This window comes from Corvus brachyrhynchos, unplaced genomic scaffold (assembly GCF_000691975.1).
Source record: "Corvus brachyrhynchos isolate BGI_N302 unplaced genomic scaffold, ASM69197v1 scaffold48, whole genome shotgun sequence".
NCBI classification, from domain to species: Eukaryota; Metazoa; Chordata; class Aves; order Passeriformes; family Corvidae; genus Corvus; species Corvus brachyrhynchos.
This window is the reverse complement of record NW_008240027.1, coordinates 4,801,932-4,820,949: the sequence shown is the minus strand read 5'-3', so window position 1 is coordinate 4,820,949 and position 19,018 is coordinate 4,801,932. Positions and strand designations below refer to the sequence as shown.

The following is a 19,018-nucleotide window of genomic DNA, read 5'->3' as shown; positions in this document are numbered from 1 at the left end:
GACTGAATAGTAGGAAGAAATTATTTACTGTGAAGGTGGTGAGGCACTGAAACAGATTGCCCAGAGAAGTTGTGGCTGCCTTCTTCCTGGAAGTTTTCAAGGCCAGGTTGGACAGGGGTTTGAGCACTGGTCTAGTGGAAGGTGTCCCTGCCCATGGCAGGGGGTTGGAACTAGATGGTTTTTAAGATGCCTTTCAACCCAAAACATTCTGTGATTCCATGGGATTCTGATACGGGCTTATTTGATGTTAAGTTGGCAAAAATAACTGCTTTGTGAGTGAAGTTTTCTGCTTTGCAAAGTGATCTAAGCCGTGGTGTCAGAAGATACCCCTTGTAGGTACAAGATATAGTAGGTATAGTAGCAAACTCACTGAAGCACTTCACGTGCTGAGTCTACATCTCATCATGGTTTGTCCTTGTGGATAATTTTACAGGTACCACAGTGTGATTTCATTGAGAGAAGACCTTATATAGACAGGCTTGAAAAAGAAAAATTATTTATCGGCCCCAATAACTGTTTCCCCAGTCTGTCTTCATTCTTCTGCATGTTTCTGGGATGACAGGGTAGCTTTTAGTGATGGAATCTATTGGGAGCAGAAGATGAGATATCTGATAGGTGTAGAGCTACAGTGGAGGAGGAGTGGGTAGAAAGGTATTAATGTGCTTTTGGGCTTTGGCTACAGGAAACATTGCTAGCCAAACTAGCTATAACTGGCTATAACTGTGTTTTGAAATGTGCATTCTTTGTGCTTCAACCCTAACCCTTATTTCTACAGCTCATCTTCAGCCAGCTGTTTCTGTTTGACTGATGGTGTGGCAAACAATGCCAGCCTAGTCCAAAACAGCAGAAGACCAAAGTCAAAAGGCATTTTGCCAGTTTGACCTTTCAGCCAGGGGAGTCCTTGCGATGGCTCAAAGGAAGGGACATAGGGAAATGGACTTTTTGGGGCTGTGCTGGAAAGCTTCTGTGCCTTCTGTAGCATCACTATGTAAATTTTCACCTGCTTGAAATCTTCTGATGGGTGAAATTTGATGGGGGAATTTGTCAGTGCAGGACACTTCAGTCATGTTGAGCATGTCGAACAACTGTAGAGAAACTGCCCAGATCCTGGGAGCTAACTCAATTCCTGGCCAGAACACTCCAGTTTGCACATTGAATTTAACTGGCTGCTCCTCTTGTGAAAGCCAGTAGTAAAAACCAGTTTATTAAGGGTAATAATCACAACCTCTGTAGGATCATTGGATTTTCACTCCTGCACTCAAATAGGAGCCATTAACAATGTATTTCGTTATGCTCGGAAGGAAATTCTTTGTAAGTGAACCCTAACCTTGTAGTTATTGGATTTACCCTGTGCTCTATCTGGGAGAAATTCAATTATCACTTTTTTAATGCATTGTTAAGACTTTTTGCCTGGCATAGTGTTACCAGCAGACTGGAAGGTTTGTCTTTTTTTCAGTTGATTCCTCTGCATTTAATTTGTTCTGAAGCAGTCTCAACTGACAGGCAATACTTGCACAAAAATCCTAAGAGCAATACTTATTTAGAACAACGGTGTTTCACAGAGTCCCAAAATAGTTGTAACTAGGAGGCACCCTCATAGTAGAGATGTTGTTTTTTTCTTAGGTTTAAACAGAATTTCCTGCTTTTCAGTTTGTTCCCATTGCCTTATTGTCCTTTCACTGGGCACTTCACCTCTGAGCCCATCTCTGCCTTCTTTAATCCTTCCCATCAGGTTACATTACTAAGATCCTCCTGAGCCTTCACTACTCAAGGCTGAACAATCCCATCTCTCTCAGCCTCCCCTCGCGGCAGATGCTTCAATCCTTTAATCATCTTAGCTCTCTGGACTTGTTCCAATGTGTCTCTCTGTAAGGGGAGCCCAGCAGTGCCCCAGCCCTGCAGCAGTGCCCCAGCCCTGCAGCAGTGCCCCCCTGGTGCTGAGCCAGGGGAAGGGTCCCCCCACCCTGGGGGCTGTTGGCCAACTTTGTGACCAGGGCATGTTGCTGGCTTGGATCAGCTGCTTCACCCAGATTCCCAGGTCCTTCTCTGCAAAGCTGTTTTCCAGTAGGTTGGCACCCAGCCCATAGGGCATAGTTATTCCTCTCCGGGAGCGGGGCGTTGCATTTTTCTTTGCTGAACTTCATGAGATCTGCGTGCCTGTTTCTTCAGGCCTTTTCCATATTTTTTCTCAGCAGGAGGCCCACATTTTCCCTAGTCTTCTTTTTACTGCTCAATGACTTGTAGAAGTGATTCTTGTCCCTGACTGTTTTCAGCTCCAGGCTGGATTTGACTTTCCTAAGTCTGTCTTTGCACACTAGGGCACTGTCTCTACATTTGTCCCCGCTCCCACCTCTTGTGTGCATTCTTTTAATATTTAAGTATGGTCAAAACTCCTTGTTGATCCATGTGGGGCTCCTGGTACCATTGCTTGATTTTCAGCACATTGGCTCTAGGATTCTTGAGCATGGTGGAGTTCATTCTTCAAAATGAGCAAACTCTCCTGCACCAGTCTTCTCCCAAGGCCCATATCCTGTGGGTTTTTCCTGAAGCTGGTCCCTGAATTCTGCTCTTGTGAAGCCCAGACTTATGATCCTGCAACTTTCGTTGTTTCCTTTGCCTTGGTTGAGACATAAAGCTTGGTTCCTGGCAACTTCCCTGGCTTTAATGTCAGCAATCAGCATTTACTGGGGTTGGCCAGGTCGGTGTTTTAATCTGAACTAGTGTTTGTATCAGATATTCATATCTTGAGTGAACCAGACAGACCAGGTCTGGGTATGTGCTAAGTGTTCCTGCAGAAGGCTATACTTTCTTCTGGCATGTTCTTAGCTTACATTTACTGATCCATCTGTTCCTTATGTATGTTGGTCTCATGTACCACTGCTGGCACTGATGCCATTAGTGTCTGCCACTCCAATTGCTGGTCACAGATTTACCTTAGAAAAAGATTTCCTTCTAGTTATATGTCATTAAGATTATCATTAACATTAATCTCCCTTGCTAGACCCCTTCCCATTGCCTTAATGGGGCTTCAGGTTGCACAGTCTGGCCATACCCTGGATTGTTCTGAGGTTATGGTGTAACCCAAAGCATTTCTTCCTGGTAAACCTGCCCTATATCCTGCATGTATCCACAAAAGAAAAACTGGACAACTACCCTAGAAATTATATAGGCTGTTCTGTTTGTTACAGCTCCAAAATCTCCTCAATACCCATGTGGTCATTTATAAGTTTCATGTACCATGGGTATGGCCAAGGTATGACGGGATTCTGGCAAGTGATCTGTCTGCTTTTTCAGGAGTGGTTTTCTCAGTGGAATTTATCCAATACCTTTCCTCAAATTGTGCATCTTCTCCCAACACCTCATTATCTGCAAGCAGTGGCTCCAGTTACCTGTAAACAGTGGCTGTACCAGAAGATTTTAAAGGAGTGGATGCACGGCTCTAAAATGCTGTACCTCAGACAGATCCTAGTTAGTATCAAGTATTCCTGGTTATCACAGATGGTGAAATGCTGGCAAAAATGCTTGCAAAGTGATTTGGGAAGGCTCTGCTTGCTGTCAGTCACTACTGCCAAATTAGCTTAATTAAAACCAGCTGTGGGAAAGTGCTCTGCTTCAACTGATAACTTTATTTCCTTTTCTGAAGTGTTGTGGGCCTGGGGCTGGTGATAACGAGCTGCTTGGATGCAGTGAGGATCCTAAGGTGGTTGCAGTTCTCTTCCATATGTGCAATTTTGAAGTTGGCCCTAAATCCTGCTTTTGGATTGTGTTTCTCCATATGGAGTCCTTGGCCTTGAGATGCTGAGGTTTGTGTATCGCCTTGAATAGCATCTACCATGGTTAGTGTTGCCATTTCTTGATTTGGTTTGGGAGAATTGATGGGCATGTTTGTTTTAGTATGGTTTAAAAGGAACGTCAAGGTTATCCAGCCTGGGAAAGATGCTCTTTTATTACAGTTTTAAAACCTCATAAAACCAAAGAATCTCTTCCCCTACAACCAAACCCTGACTTCAAAACCCAACAGCTTAAGCCATTTAGAAACACAGTTTGCCTTTTCTGAGTGACCAGCAGGCCTTTGTGTTTTGTGAGCTGCTGTCTCAGGCTTCTGCAATATTCTTTATTTGTAGAATGCCCTACTCATTCCTGTCTCCCTTCACTTAATCCTCTCCTCTCTTTTCTTATCATCTGCTCAGTTGCGCAGGCAATTTCATAGTCAAACTTAGGGCCAAAAAGTTGCCAACATTGATGACTTGTCACAAACCAAGAAAAGGCCTTTTTCCATTTCTGAATTGATCCCAGACCTGCCAACATCAAGCTGTTGGGTTTTTTTGCCAGTCAAATGAAGTCGTATTGGATGAGGAGCTGTTTTAGAATAAAGTTAATAAAATGACTGTTGCCTTTTATAAGGAGTTCTGCTAGTGGAGTAATCCAGAACTGGTGAAACTCTAAAATTCGTGAATCCCAGTGAGCCTGTGAAATCCTGGCTGGAAGCACACTTCAGCAGGTGGCTGGAAATGCTAATAAGGAATGGAGTCTGTTGTGGAGCGCTGTGGAAGTTTTGTCTTCCTGAGATTACAGTGGATTTTCTTTGTGGAAATTGACTTAGGGAGTTATTCTTGGCATCTCTCAGTTTCTAAGTTTCAGCTTTTGGTGAAGTAGAGTTGGCAGTTTCACAGGATCTTCAACAACAACAAAAAAATCAATGCTTCAGTGATGCTGCTACTGCTGGATGCTGGATTACTGTTCTTAAGCAAGATTATCCCTTGTCTCAATATTTTCATTAAAGTAGTCCATTGATGTGGATTGGTTTTCCTTTCTGGTTTTGGGGTGGGTTTTCTTATTTAGTTTTGTTTTCCAGAGGCATTTTGATTGCTTGTTGCAAAGATGCAAGAGACTTTGTGGCTTTCCCAAAGAGGGTCACCCAATAGGCTTGGATGCTGTGTAGTTCTCTGCTGTTCTCCAGTAATTTACTGCCTGTTGCAGTTTAGCACACAAGCTTTGTGTCACTGTAAGCTTCAGTTGACTGACAAGGATCTTCTTGATACAATTTATCCATGGACAGTAAAAGTTCTTGTAGCTGGAGGTGAGACTGGCATCTTTTTTTTTTTTTTTTTGTCCTTTTCCCACTTAGAGGAGTGGCAGCTTGATTGTGCTTTTAGCTGCTGCTGACTTGGAAACTACACTATGAGTTATTTTTTTTAAAAAGGCTTGCTTGCTTTGTGAAACACTTCAGGGAAGTACTCAGCAGTTTAATTCCATTGATCCTAGACTAGAACCAATGTTTCTTCTTATTTAACCGTCTGTGTGCCTTGGAATTATTCTAATGCTTTTTTTGGTTGGTTGTTTTTTTTTGGTTTTTTTTCCCCTCACTGGCTTGTTTCTCTGCCAAGTGCTAATTTAAAGGGATTCATTGTATTTTTGTATGTGGTGTGATAGGAGGAACACTTTTCCTTTAGATTGTCTCCAGCTGTATTTGTCCAGGGACTGGGTGGTGTGTGTGGTGATCAACTTCCACTCCTGCAGCTGCTATTTCAATAAGTTTTTCATCGTCCTGCAATTTCTGCACGTGGAAATGAGGCACTACTGACAGTATTTAGTCCATCCCTGGGTTATTTTTCTTATGTTTTGATGAACCTTTTTTTTTTTTTTAAATTCAAATCAAACACTTCTGTAAAAGAAAATAATAGGAAATGAGAATATATGCACTGTTCAGTTACTGTGGTTTTTGTTTTGGGGGCTTTTTTTAGTTTGTTTTTTTTCTCTGAGTATGGGTGCTTTCATAGTCAGATACTCTGGGAACACCTTTATTTCAGATTTGCTTGTGTCGGTGTTTAGGACATGGAGGCTTTTGTGTAGACATAATGCCCTTTGTAGACCAGTTAGTGTGTCAGTAAGGTAAGGACAAGCTGCTCCTCAAGCCAGTCTGCTTGGGAAGAACTTATGCTCCATATCTCTCTGTGTATGTCCGCTGCTTATAAAATCACATTCTGTGTAGGACCTCTCAAATCAAAATTTTAGATTAGAAGTTTTAGCATGTTTTGGAAACTTAATAAGTTTTAGGATTTGATGGGCCAGAAATCTCTTCAAATTTTGGAATCAGTTGTGGTGATGCTGTTGAAAGTTAAACAAATTCCCACAAACTTCCCCCTGGCCCCAAACTGCAAAACATGTGAGTGAAAAACGGATCCGGCAGACTTTCTGTTCAGCATCACCTCTCATGTTAATAAATGATCTAGGTCCTTGTAATGCAGAAGAAATTCAAGCATGGTCATTTTCTAGACAAGATGCCTCTAAAATACTTATATTCAGGGGATGTTTTATGCTCATGCCTCGTACCTTACTCCTTCCTGTGATTTGTTTGTGCTCCAGGCAGAGCCAGGAGAGATGACAAATCTCACTGTAAAACTCTACATATGACTTTGTTGGCAGTTATTGTGGTAGTTGGCCAGATGTTGTGTGCTTTAAGGTTTTGGGAAGCTTTTGACCACTGGCTAAATATCGTAAGTTGTAGATAATTTTCAAACAAACTCAAGAATATGAATTTCCTGATTGAAATATTTGCATTTCTGCTTTTGAGAAAGGAGGGGTTCCTGAGAGCTAGCTCGGAAAAGGAAAAGGTTTTTCCATGTGAGGGAAAGGGAGGAAAAAGTAGTTGAGTGGCTCCAGTGGGCATAAAACCAAGACCAGGCTATTAAAATAGTTGTTGTCCTGATTGTGATTCATTGCATGTAGATGTCTTCATTTATGTAAAACAGAAAATAATGTGCATCCGCCTTCCAGAGTTCTCTGACAGTTGTGTGAGTATATGTAAGTTTGAGACACAGCTCTTAAATTGTGTTTTGTTAAGGTAAAAGCCCATGTCCATATTTAGAAAAAAGTGCTACAAGAGTAAAGCAATTTATTTCTAATTATAAATGCTTTGTGTTTTATAGTATCTAAGCTAACAATATATACTTTTTTTGCAATATGAAAATACAGAATTAATTTTCTCTGTGCTGTGTAATTCCCCAACTGCCAGTACCCATTTTATGTCTTGCCACATAGATTGTTATCTTCAAAGACAGAAATTGCACTGTTTTGTAATTCATTGCGTGTTCCTCTATGGAATTTGGGAGTATGACTGACTTTGTCCTACAGTAATAATTGAAACCAAAATATGAGGCTTTGCTTAGGAGATAATGAGCTCCTTAAAATACTTAGAGTCTATTTGGGATTAGTAAAAGGATTTCTCATTGTCAAGAACCTCTTGGATACCAGCTTTATTGGTAGTTTGGCCTGGGTGTTTTTGTGACTTTATGGTAGTTCTGTACCTTCTCTACAGTTGTGTTCCTCAAAGCCAAGTATATTTTCATTGAATGCCTGCAGCACCTTGATCTCCCCTTCTCCTTTGTCTCTGGGAACTGTCCATCTCCCTTCTGGAAGGAGCAAGGTAAGAAGCTGATGTTGTTGGCCTTCTCCTGGAATAGGGAGCTGTGGTGGACACAGAGGAGCTGCACATCCCTGATGCCCAGAGTGAAGCACCATGTTGGTCATGGCTCTGCAAAGTTATGTAGTCGATCCAAATAAATACTGATCTTATGAGCAAAACATACCAGCCCTTCCTGCCACCAAACAGTTATTTGGGCGCTGCTGAAGACAATAGCAATGTAATATCCTTCTGAAGCATTTGCCAGCTGGCGCAGGACACCACATCTTTTCATTCCATTCATTCATTGCAGAATAAAGAAAATTTTCATGCTCAGACCATTTTAAAAATACATCTGTTTGGAACATGAGTGTTGTTTCTTGTTCAGTTCATTTACCACTTCATAACAAACGTCCTGATGAAAAAGAAGCAATGCACAAAACAGCAAGTGTAGAAAGGTTGGTGAGGTTCCATGAAATTAATAAAAATTGCCTAAAGAAATATTACTATATCTCTTAAGTTCAGTATCACTAAGAGAGCTGTATTTTCAATTAAGTGACAGGAAATTGAGAGGTGATAGAGAATGACTTTTCTGTTTACAGTGTAACCAGTAGACCTTGATGCCACATTAAATTCTCCAGACGAGTGACAATACTTTGCTATATCCATTCTTAGTTCTCAAGCCTTTTATCCATGGGTCTTTGGAAAAAATCAGATTGTTTATTTTTATAGATGAGAAACAGTTTAATCAAAGGACTTGTTCAGGGCTGCATGGGTTATAGCAAAATTACCCCTGTTGGCTGTGGTTTAGTTTGCAGAGACTCACTCTGAGCCAGCTGTGCCTGCCTTCCCTGCAGCAGAGCTTGTGGTGAGCCTCAGCACTCCGTGTCAAGTTTCCCGGTGTGGAAGCTGGCTGGCTCTAGGCTGAAGCACAAAACGGACCTGATGTCTGGGCAGAGTAGATGGCCAAGGAATCTGGGTTCAGCTTGGCTGTGAAGTCAGCTGTCAATAAAATGGGTGTTTTGGGTCAGCCACAGAAATGGAGAGAGAACCTATGGGTCTTGTTTAGTTCTGTGTGCTTTGATAAATGGGGGTGGTGTTTAAAGAGATACCGGCTAGAGCAACAATGCAGAAACTTTTTAATTTGTACAGTGCATAAGTGAATTATTGTTTAGTTAAGAATGAAATATTTCCATTCTTATGGTATCTTCCAATGATGTGTGTTCTCAAATGAGGGTGTACTAGTTTGAAAACAAACCAGTGGGAGGCACCAAGTCAGAATAACAATTTAATGGAAATTAAAGAAAAGGAAAAAAAAGTAAAAGAAAACACTGGTTCAAACTGACAGAGTCAAGGTACAACCTGACACCCTGTTAGGCACGGTGGTGGTAGCAGTCCTCTGAAGCAGTGATCCTGTAGTAAAAGAGTCTGCTCTTCCTCAGAAAGTCCAATGGTGGCTGTGTAGCTCCTGTCCTCTGGAAATCCAGTGGGAAGGGTTGTCTCTGGTGTTCAGAGTCCCAGATTATATCCACGATGGGATGCTTGGTTCCTCCCTCTGGGTGGAGCATCTCACAATGGGGTGATGAGTCATGAGACAAAGTGTTGATTAGGCTCATTAACAGAAGATAGTCCGGAGGGAGTTATCTCTGAGTCATGCGGCAGGACAATGATGGGCAATTAACAGAAAGATAGTCTGGGGGGAGGAGGCAAGGAAACACTGCCCCACCTGATTTCAACAACTCATGAGGATGGTGATAGAATACACTGCAACCCAGGACAAAGAGTGAGTCTTCGCTCACACATATGTTATGTGAAACAAGCATCCTCCTATTCCCACATCTCCGTATCAAAATAGGTATAGCCAGGTGGCACACAGGACGGGCATTCAAATTTAGTGCAGCCTTGTTTTAAGACAATTTATTAAATCCAGAGTTTATTGGAAATGTTCTTTATAATCAGATGTTTCCTGTTGCCGAAGATGTGTCCTGTTGCCAAGTGACTTTTCCCTTCCCATAAAGGGACTAAGTTTTAAACTTGAACCTGGGTCTCCTATCAGCTGCAGATAGCACTGGACTGAATCTCTGCATGTGTTTTGCTTGCCAAAACTTGCAGTCCCTTTATTTGCTGCTATTAGCTCTCACATCTGTGATTAGGAAGTGTGCCTGTGCTCTGTATGTGTCATCTTTGTAAGTAATTTCTCATCTTAGATATTGAAAATGTTAGAGTTATGCTGCTCAAACAGTCTACTTGAGATCATAACTCCTTGTGGTGTCTAAAGATGGGAGCACTGCTGATTGTTTTTGACAGAGTAAGTGTGTAGGAGCTGACATTACCAGTAAGAGTGGTATTATATGTGTTTCCTTTGACCTTCACTGATGCTGTGTGAAGTGGAGCTTAGGCAATGTCTTAATTGGTGCCTTGAGTTTTAAATGATAAATCTGAGTAACTTGGAACATCCTTGAACTGTGGTACAAAAGATGTTATTGTAGTGACCAGTGCCCTTAACACAGAGCTATCTCACTGTGCTCAGAAAAAGGTGTCAAGTAGGAAAGTCCTTGGCACTATAGAAGAAAGAGCTTAGTAAAGCAAAATAGACCAAGCTGGGGGAACGGGGAGCCCAAAATTAATGCAAAAGTAGGATACTTGGTAAGTTAGTAGGATGGTGTTTGTCATTAAACGGAGTAAACTACTTAGCCCTTCCCTAAATCCATCTTCAGCATGCAAAACCATGTGTTAGGAAGTGATGGTTGCCCTGTCAAGTAATTTTAAAGTGCAGGCAGTTGCGCTTTACTGAACCTGAGGAAGGATATTCATGCTTTAGATATCTAAGCAAGATCTCTGTAAGACAGAACTGAAATGATTAAGTTCCCTTCAGCTCTTTGGATATAAGAATTATCCAGTATATTGCATAGTCATGATAAGAGTGGGTCTTACTCAAAATATTTTTTCTTTAAGGCAGGAGATCATCTTGCCAAATGAATCCTGACAGTAGCATGTTTTTTGAGAGTGCACTGCTTTTGTGAGCTTCATTTCCTGACTGGTGAAACATAAGAATAGTTTTTGTTACTGATCTCTTTGTCAGCAAGTTATGAAGAGTTTCACACATTAAATGTTCCTTCTCTGGTATGTCATGTTCCAGAATATTGATCCCAAAGAGGAAATAAATTTTGATGGCTATTGGAATGTTTGATCCTATACTTTTCAGTACTCAGCAGAAAAAGGAAGACAGATGAATGACAGACCCTTATGGATGTTGTTCTAATTCTGTAATAAAAATGAAGCACCTAATTTTTTTCTTATCGTTCTGACTCTGAATCAAAATTTTATTAGTTAATATTACTGCAGTTGCCATCCCCAGTTCAGCTGATGGAGCTCTGCAGGATATCTGGTCTCTGATCAAGCTCTGGAGGTATAAATTACATTAAATGTTATTCAATACAGCTTGCAGTTCTGTAGGAATCCATCGGAGTATCTGGAGAGCAGGGGTGTGGAATGAGAGACATTGATTATGCATACAAGAAAGCAATGCAGACCTCAGAGCTTGAGTGTCTGAATGAGGATGTGCCAAATCACAGCCTTATGTTGTGATGTATTCTCATATTCCCTGTTTGGCTTGGCCTGTGGAGTATATTGCTGCAATGGTATGTGGTATTGAGGCTGTGTTAAGCCTTTATTATTAAACTCTTATAACTCCAGTGGGACTGATGGTTTGTGATTTCTCAGGACCACTTCCAAAGCAGCACACAATCATGTTGTTTTTCTTGGGGAAGTTACTTTATTGCTGAAGTCTGGTTTTGCATTTTTTTTCCTTAAAAAAACCCCAAAACATTCCCCCCCCAGCAAAAACACAGATAAGAAAAGTCATTGATTCTGCTTCTTTGGTTTCCAATGGGTTAAGACAAATATCTACAAATCCTTCCAGGGAGAAGCTGTAAAAAGCAATAAAGAGTTAGTGGCTTCTCAGAGGGACTTACTATAAAAATCTTAACTGAAATTTTGAAACAGCACTTAGGTAAACATACAGTTTATATACAGTTCTTGTTTGAATGTGGATTATATTTACTGTTCTCATTATGTGTTGCTACTGCTTGTTTTTTGGTTTGTGTATTGCATTTTCTTCAATGATGGAATCAAAGTAATTGTATTTTGTATTGGAAATGAGTCCATGTATTTGCTCCTACATGATTTTAAGACATTGACACAATTGGGCTTTTAAGAGCTGTTTCCATACATCTCTTCAGTGCAGTACACATGTTAAATGTTTATCTAGTGGTGTGCATGGAGTATGAAACTTCAGATGTTTTTCAGCATGGCTTTGTTTGTCTCCTACAAATCTTCAGTTTGTTGGTCAGGATCATCACTCATTTGTGAAGATCCAAATCTTTGTTTATTTTTCTGTTCGGAAACTATAGTACTGGAAAAGATACAGCAATCTGTTATGAGTAGCAGTAAAATACTTGTCTGGTGTACAGAAATGCCCAGAGCTAAGGCGCACAATATATGCAGCAAGATGGATAATTTAATTTGCCTGTCTTGGGGACAGGGGAGTGTGGTGCATAGTTATCCAGGCCCTGAGAAAGGTAAGGGGTCAGCAACACTTGATAGGCCTCCCTTGCCTTGAAATACAATCAGTCCATATACCTGGATGGCTTAGCTGGACTGTGGTGTAAGTGCAGCAATAAATGTAGTCACCTCAGATTTCCAGGTGGGTTTTTTTAAGGTTTGGTTTTGGTGGGTTCTTTTTTTACTACAGAACAGAACTGTGCAAATCCAGTTGTGTTCCTTCAAAGGTAGATTCATCTCTGGGTCCTGTATGGAGCATTGTTGAAACTGAGTTTAAATTTGTTCCCAGAGCAGTACTGAGGGTCTCTGCAGAGTCTGTCTTCGAGCTCCTGGTTCCTGAATGAAATGGGATCCTTCTGTTGGATTCACAGCAGTGGAGCAGGGTCTCATACAGCGTTCGTCCACACTCCCAAGGGGCTGTGATGGACTGCATTCAGGTAGCCCTGCCTGTTTTGTGGGGGATGATGGAGCAGATTCATGTATTGTTCCAATTTGTGATGCTCTAACCAGATGGTGGGAGTGAGGGGAAAGTGACCCAGAGCATAGGTCCCAATGCAACATTAGGTTAAAGTTGACACAAAGTGACCCAAAGCAGCTTTGCAGTCTGGCTGGTGGGGTCTCAGCCATCATTATTCCTGGCACTGAGTGCCTTCTAAATTGAGTGAGTGCTTGTGCTGTCTTTGCTTCTTCTGATGGATTGGATGAGATCCAGAATTACATTTGGATTTTGCTGTATCTTGTTGTTCTGGTTTTTTTTTCCTTTTCTTTTTTAAGCTGCTACTGAAAAAAAGATTGTAGTTAACATGAAAAACAGATGTAAAAGACTGGCAGTGTGGTGTGTGTGCAGCCTTAAGCTGTACATATTGGCAAGTTACTGTGTGTCAGATTTAATGATTTGGGCATAAAGGCTGCCCTTCAGTTAAGGCAGGAGGAAAAATATTTAAGCTTGTTTATGGAAGTAGGTATCTGAAAGGTTGGGGACTGCTCCTTCAGGCATGAACAATTCCTGGCACCTAAAGCAAGGGCGCATGTAAGTGGGTATGTTTTACATTGTGTCTTTAAAAGTTTTGAAAGATAAAGTCTTTGAAGATTGCCTTAGAAAGGTAGAGCAGACTCCAGGGCTTGGGGAAAGGCGCTGGGCACAGACTGAGCTGCCACTTTGTCTCAGCAAAAAGTCTCCTAGAAAGTCAGGAGGGTTTTGAACTGAGCGATGACTGGAAGAGATTTGAAACTAGAAGCAAAGGAACTCCTTATGTTTGTGGAAGCAGAACTCAGTGTATCTGCAAATAAATCTGCCTTGCTTCAAAAAATGCTTATCTCCATCAACTTCTGACAGAAATAACCTGTAGCTCTGAAATTGGCTGGATGTGAGTAGCTGTTTGGGTAGAAGAAAGATGACACATTATCTTCTCAGCTTTCTTCAGGTTTATAGTTTCTTCACTTTTGGAGTGCTAATACCAGAAATAAACTCACTGTTTTAACAAAGATCCATGTTTTGTGAAATTACTTGTGGAGGTCAAGGGGGGGCTGACTATAATACAGGTTATTCACAGTTAATTTGGTGTTGAAACTAAGAGTAGCATGAAGGACTGGATTGGAAAAGGGAGCTTTTACTCCACTTGTAAATTGTTTTTTTTCTATGAGGAAGATAACGTTCTCAGTTAAAGGAATGAAACATTATACTTTTTTTGTGGGTTGTGATAATGTTATTAATTTGGTGCTTGCTGTGCTTTTCAGCCATTCTTAGATAAGTCCTAATATTTCATGTGCAGTGTTTGAACACAAAATATATTTCAGGAAAATTAACAGCATTTAAATTTGACATTAACTACAAAGCAGTACTTTATGTTGATAAAAATCTCAACAGTTTTTTTAAAAGTAGAACCCCACAGAGAGATACTTTGGAATTGATGGCAAATGAAGTTAATGCACTTAAAATGAATTAAACTCCTTGCTATTTAGAATAATATAATGATGTCTGAATTTTATTCCCAAAAGAGGAAATACAGTTGTTAAGTCCAGATGGATTTTTATTTTTGTTGGAGTAAGTTTTGAGACTAGTAATATCTTCTTTTTAATTTTTTTAGTTTTACTACCATAATGCTGGATCTGAGACAGCACAGACCTTCTTTTTCAAAATTCTTTCAACCCAGTCAAATTAATAGTCCTTTATTAAAACAACAGTGTTTATTTTGAAAATCCGCACTTTCTTATTGCATTTTTAAGAGTTGGAAAATAAGCACGAGGATAATGTAAGGTAGAGAGAAGCCAAGGGCTCAGTCCTATGTCATGTTATTTTCAGTTCTAACATGGTAACTGCTAGTGCCTGTGATTGTAACCTGCCCAAATTTCAAGTGATGCAGTGACAGCTTAAACTCTTTTAAGCAGGCTAAACTCTTTTCTTCTTGTGCTTGGGCTTTTTGCTTTGCACTGAGAGCTTACACCTTCGCAGCCTTTGTGGTGCTGCAAAGGATGTGTGATGAGTTGATCACATCTGAAACCTTACAAAGAGAAATGTCAAAGGATTCAGTCTATTCCTTTAGGTGAAGACGAAAGGCAGTTCAGCTATTGCTGTGTCAGTTTAAAGCTTCCAGGGCCATAAAATTATTAATCCTATTGTAGTGTTTTGCCCACTGGCAATTTGTCTCTTAAGTTCTGGGCCCAATTCTACTCCACTAGTAGGGGAACAGAATTTGGTAGGCTTCCTCCTTCAATTAGGATTTCCATGAAAACAATTGGCAAATTAGGAGGCTTACTACCAAAATAAATGTTGGCCTGTCTCAAATAAACATAAAGCTGGGGGGAAACCCCATTATTGAGCATGATACCAAATTGCAACTCCACTTGGAACAGAATATCAAATCATTACTGATATTTTTGCAAACAGATTCTAGGCTGGAAGGGTGGTAGATGAGGAAAATGAATTACTAATACAGGGGTCTGAATCATGGGATGAGCTGAGTGCAAGCAGGCAGTAAGGGTTTCTACATGGCCAAATGTCAAGTTGCATGTATGAAAACTAGGATCTTTAAACCACAGTTGAAGTAAAGGGTGCCCCATTGTATGAAACAGTGACTAAAAGTGTTGGGCATTAACTGGTGAGCAAGAGTTGTCACTGCAATCATGGATAAAAGCATTGTTGTGATCCCCAGATGGATAAATAAATATCAAGTAGAGAGGTTATATTTTCTTGATGCTTGGCGCATGTGCTGCATATAGTGCAAAGGTGAAAGGATGTTGATGAATTGAAATGCATTGAGTTGGGAAGCCACTACTGTGAGTAAAGATGTGGGAAACATGGTGAGAAGTGCAAGGAGCACAAAGTGCTTGGCTTAGCAAACAGTGTCAGGGAAAAACTGATCATAACAGGTGAGGCCCCTAAGTGGGGACAAAGTACTGGTAACACATTTGATAAGAAATAACTCTCTAGTCCAGCAGTCAAAGCATGTTATGATTCAGTTGACCAAGCTTATTAGACATAAAATGAAATTCTTTTCAATGAATTGTATCTACTTCATTTCTTAATGGCACTGTGATTTATTGCATACTCCGTTGTTTTGCATTTGCTAGATGCCTGTTGTTTTGCCTGATTGGTGAAGAAATTGTTCTGCTTCCTGGAAGAAGGAAGCCTAAGGAATTGCTTAAGCAAAATAACAAAAAATGTTACAGCAAGAAATGGTGCTGAAAAAAAGGGGAAAATGAACTTGTACTCTTGTGTTACAGATTCAGTGGTTCTTTCCTTTGACTCCGTTGGACATACAATAGGCTCAGGTACAACATTGCCTTCTTCTCTATCTCCCACCTCATGACAAGGCTTCTCCTTAACTGGACATGGTAGCCATGTTGGGAGGCAGGACACTGAGTCAGACTTCTGTGGGAATCAACCATCTAGCCAAAGGGTAACTAGGTTCTTTCCTAAGTGCAGTGGGAGTATTAAGAGCCTTAGTGCGACACGAGGATTAACCTGCGGGACTGTTCCCTTACCCAGAGAGGAAATGACCTGGACACGTGTTGATGATGCAGTTTGTGCTTCTCTTCTCATGTGAAAGGCATTAAGATGATGTCACCCACGAGCTGAAGAAAAACTGTTTCATGCTACTAGGATAGTTTCCCAGCTAAACAAACAGTTGAGTTATTTGGGGAGAGACATTAGGAATGCTTCCAGGAAGGAGAAGGCGAAAGAGTCGTAACTAAACCAACAGGGCTGGAAACCTTTTTTTTTTTGGATGGAGATTGACCAGCATTATCGAACCCCAGGGCAAATCCTTCCCAATCTAATTTCCTTTGGAACCTAAGCATGACCTACAATTAAGCTGAACCAGAAATCAAAAATTCTTTTGTGTTGGGGGTACTTCACTAGATCGGTAACTCTCCATTTGGCTGTGTGTAATGTGCAAGCTGCAGCCAAGGCACGCCATAGTGAGCATAATACTTGATGAAATAATGGTATATGAAGTGCAAGGGAAAGGGTAAGAATTGTTCTTCTAACTTTAAACCCCTCAACACTTAAAAGATGGGGATATTTATCATCTTTCACAGAAGACAAAGTCTTCACTTGGATTTTTTTTATTTTATCTTGCTTGCCAGCCTTTCCTCTTAGGTTGATAGGGGGAACATGCTGCCTTCCAACATAGCACCTGTCTTCTGCCTGCACAGTTTGAAAGAGAGTCTGCTTCCTGACACTAACATCAAAGCTTGGACACATTTCTGATTTACTAACCCCTGAGCTAGTGGTAGTAACTTACTTTGTTTAAAACACCTCAAACTTCTTTTACTCTCCCTGTATCTCCTCTAAAACTTATATCTGGAAAGAGATACACACTCAGTGCATGATCTGATGTGGGAGTATCTCTAGGGTGCCAAATGGATATGTTGTTGTTTGTATGGGGGGAAGAAACCCTCTCTTAATTCTCTGTTACTAATTAATATGTCATAACTGAACTGTGTTGTTGCCTGCCTCCTGTATTGGGTGGTGGTCTCTTTAGTCGGCCAACGCAGGGGGGAAGTTGCATAGATTTGAGATACCCTTCCCTGAATTATAATCACAGATTTTGTATCTATGGAGTTAACCATAAATGTTACTACCAATAGGGAAGTAATGGTTCAACTGCTCTGTGCCTTTTGGAGTTCTGTTAATATGGAGGATGGCAGACAGGCACATGTGAGCCATCAGACTGCCTGGATCTGTTTTAAAAGCACTGGTCTTTGTTCTGCTTGCGTTTTACAACTCAAGTTTGGGTTGGTTAGGAATTGAGACAGTAAGACTTGATCTTTTGTAAACCCTTTCACTGCAATGAGACTGAATTTCTTCATTGAAGAAATGTGAAGATAACGCTTTTATTTGAGAAGGGAGGCTCAGAAATGTCTGAGAAAGCTGTATATTTATTGCTCTTATGTTTAGTACTTTGCACTTACTGTGCTGCAAACTTCACCTTGCTCTGAACTGGTGTGTGTAATAAGATGTCAAGATGTGTGATGTTTGTCCAACTGAGGGATAGCTTTCCTTGTTGAACAGGAAGGAGAGACAGAAAAACTGTGGCTATTGTGCTTCCGCTGTCCATCCCATCTCACCTTGCTGCAGACCCAGGAAAAGACAGAGCCCAGAAAGAACCCACAGAAACCATGGCAGCTCCAGGCCCAGCCATTCCCAGTAGGTGATGTTTCAGCTAAAGTTATATGCTTTGAAACATAAAATTACATATACCTTTTTCTTTGTTAGTCAAAACCAGCTGAGAATAATAGTCTCCCTGTTAAGATTTCATGCTGCTTAAAACTGGTACTTGTACTTGCATATTAAACAGCTTATAAGTGCTCTTTGGTACCTGTTAATCACGCCATGTGAAAGACAATGTCTTGTTGCAGCTTTTGTATCTTACTTGAATTGACTGTTTGTCCTTATCTTGGCTTTCCCCTTAACTTTGTCCCACATGCAAGTCTTAGTTTTCAGAATGCTGGAAATCTGTCCTTATGCAACTCATATTAATGACACTGTCTAGGTTTTTCTGGATAAACTTTCTGAACTGAGTGTTCAGAAGTTCATCTGGGTATGGAGCTTTAATGTAATGCTTCAGAGGAGATTATTGGGTAGAGGACATGCAAGCCAAATGTGCTTTGAGTGAGGCTGAACTGTGAGATTCATGCTGTGGTCTAGCCTTCACAAGTCCAGATGCTTTTGTAATTCTCTTCATGGCTGTCCATTCCCTTGAAAGATAAAGCTTGAGCAGCTGAGGTAAGTGTTTGATGTGATGTCTAGGCCAGTGTTTCAGTTGAAACCATTTCAGAAAGAGGGGTGTCATGCTCTGAACTTGGGGAAACAATCAGGACACAGAGTGTTTGAGGAGACCTAGATTTCATTCACTTGCCATAGACAGCTAGTGTTCCTTTCATTTTTTTCTTTCCTCTCTAGTTGCTTTGTTTTACTTTGTTGCTACCAAGTCAAACATTGGACCTTGAAAGTCAGATTTATACCCCTGCTATTTTTGTTCAAGACTTTTTCCTACCTCCTGTGTCTGACAGCAAGCTAAATTTTTCTTCTCTAAGGCTTGGGTAGGAATGCATTGAATGTTCAACTTTCCCAGATGCTACCGTGCTTGCTGAAAGTACTGAATACCTTTGGGCTGTAGGCTTATGCTCTTGTTAGACGTGTTTGATTGCAGTACTGACCACTGATTCACAGCAGATGTTCTCACTGCAGATTTAAAAGGTGATAGTTCCAACATTACAAGCAACCAAGTGTTATCTAGGTCTTGCTCAAATTGTTTGCATGTATTAACTCTTTTGGATTTCTAAACTTTGGTTTAGAGTAGCATATCTGCTGCAGTTCATGTGCTTGTGAAAGCCCACATGTAAGACCATGGTTCCACATGCTGAGTTCACACTGATAGAGGAATAATCATCTGAGAATTTAAATCTGTGCTTATTTAGAAGTTTGCTGTTAGTGATTCATTAAGTCAAAGTCCATAACCATTTGGGGAGAAGCTGTGAGAACTATGAAGGAAACTTTCTGTTTCATTCAGCTGCTGGATGCTCAGATAACCATTTTGTGAAGGATGA

At 40.7% G+C, this 19,018-nt stretch overlaps 1 protein-coding gene across 10 annotated transcripts in view; it reads left to right on the top strand.

Annotated features, from left to right (window-relative positions):
• Positions 1 to 19,018, top strand: part of ST3GAL3 (ST3 beta-galactoside alpha-2,3-sialyltransferase 3) — a 186,752-nt gene that overhangs the window by 31,109 nt on the left and 136,625 nt on the right. For 6 of the 10 annotated variants that reach the window (XM_017743508.1, XM_017743506.1, XM_017743507.1 and 3 more), the window contains 2 exons: positions 15,689 to 15,736; positions 17,464 to 17,619. The exons of 1 other annotated variant lie outside the window; for it this stretch is intronic. In XM_017743508.1, the coding sequence (XP_017598997.1) occupies positions 15,689 to 15,736; positions 17,464 to 17,619 (204 nt within the window). The remainder of the gene's footprint in view (positions 1 to 15,688; positions 15,737 to 17,463; positions 17,620 to 19,018) is intronic. 3 more of the 10 variants (XM_017743509.1, XM_017743511.1, XM_008640798.2) reach the window with 2 other exon arrangements.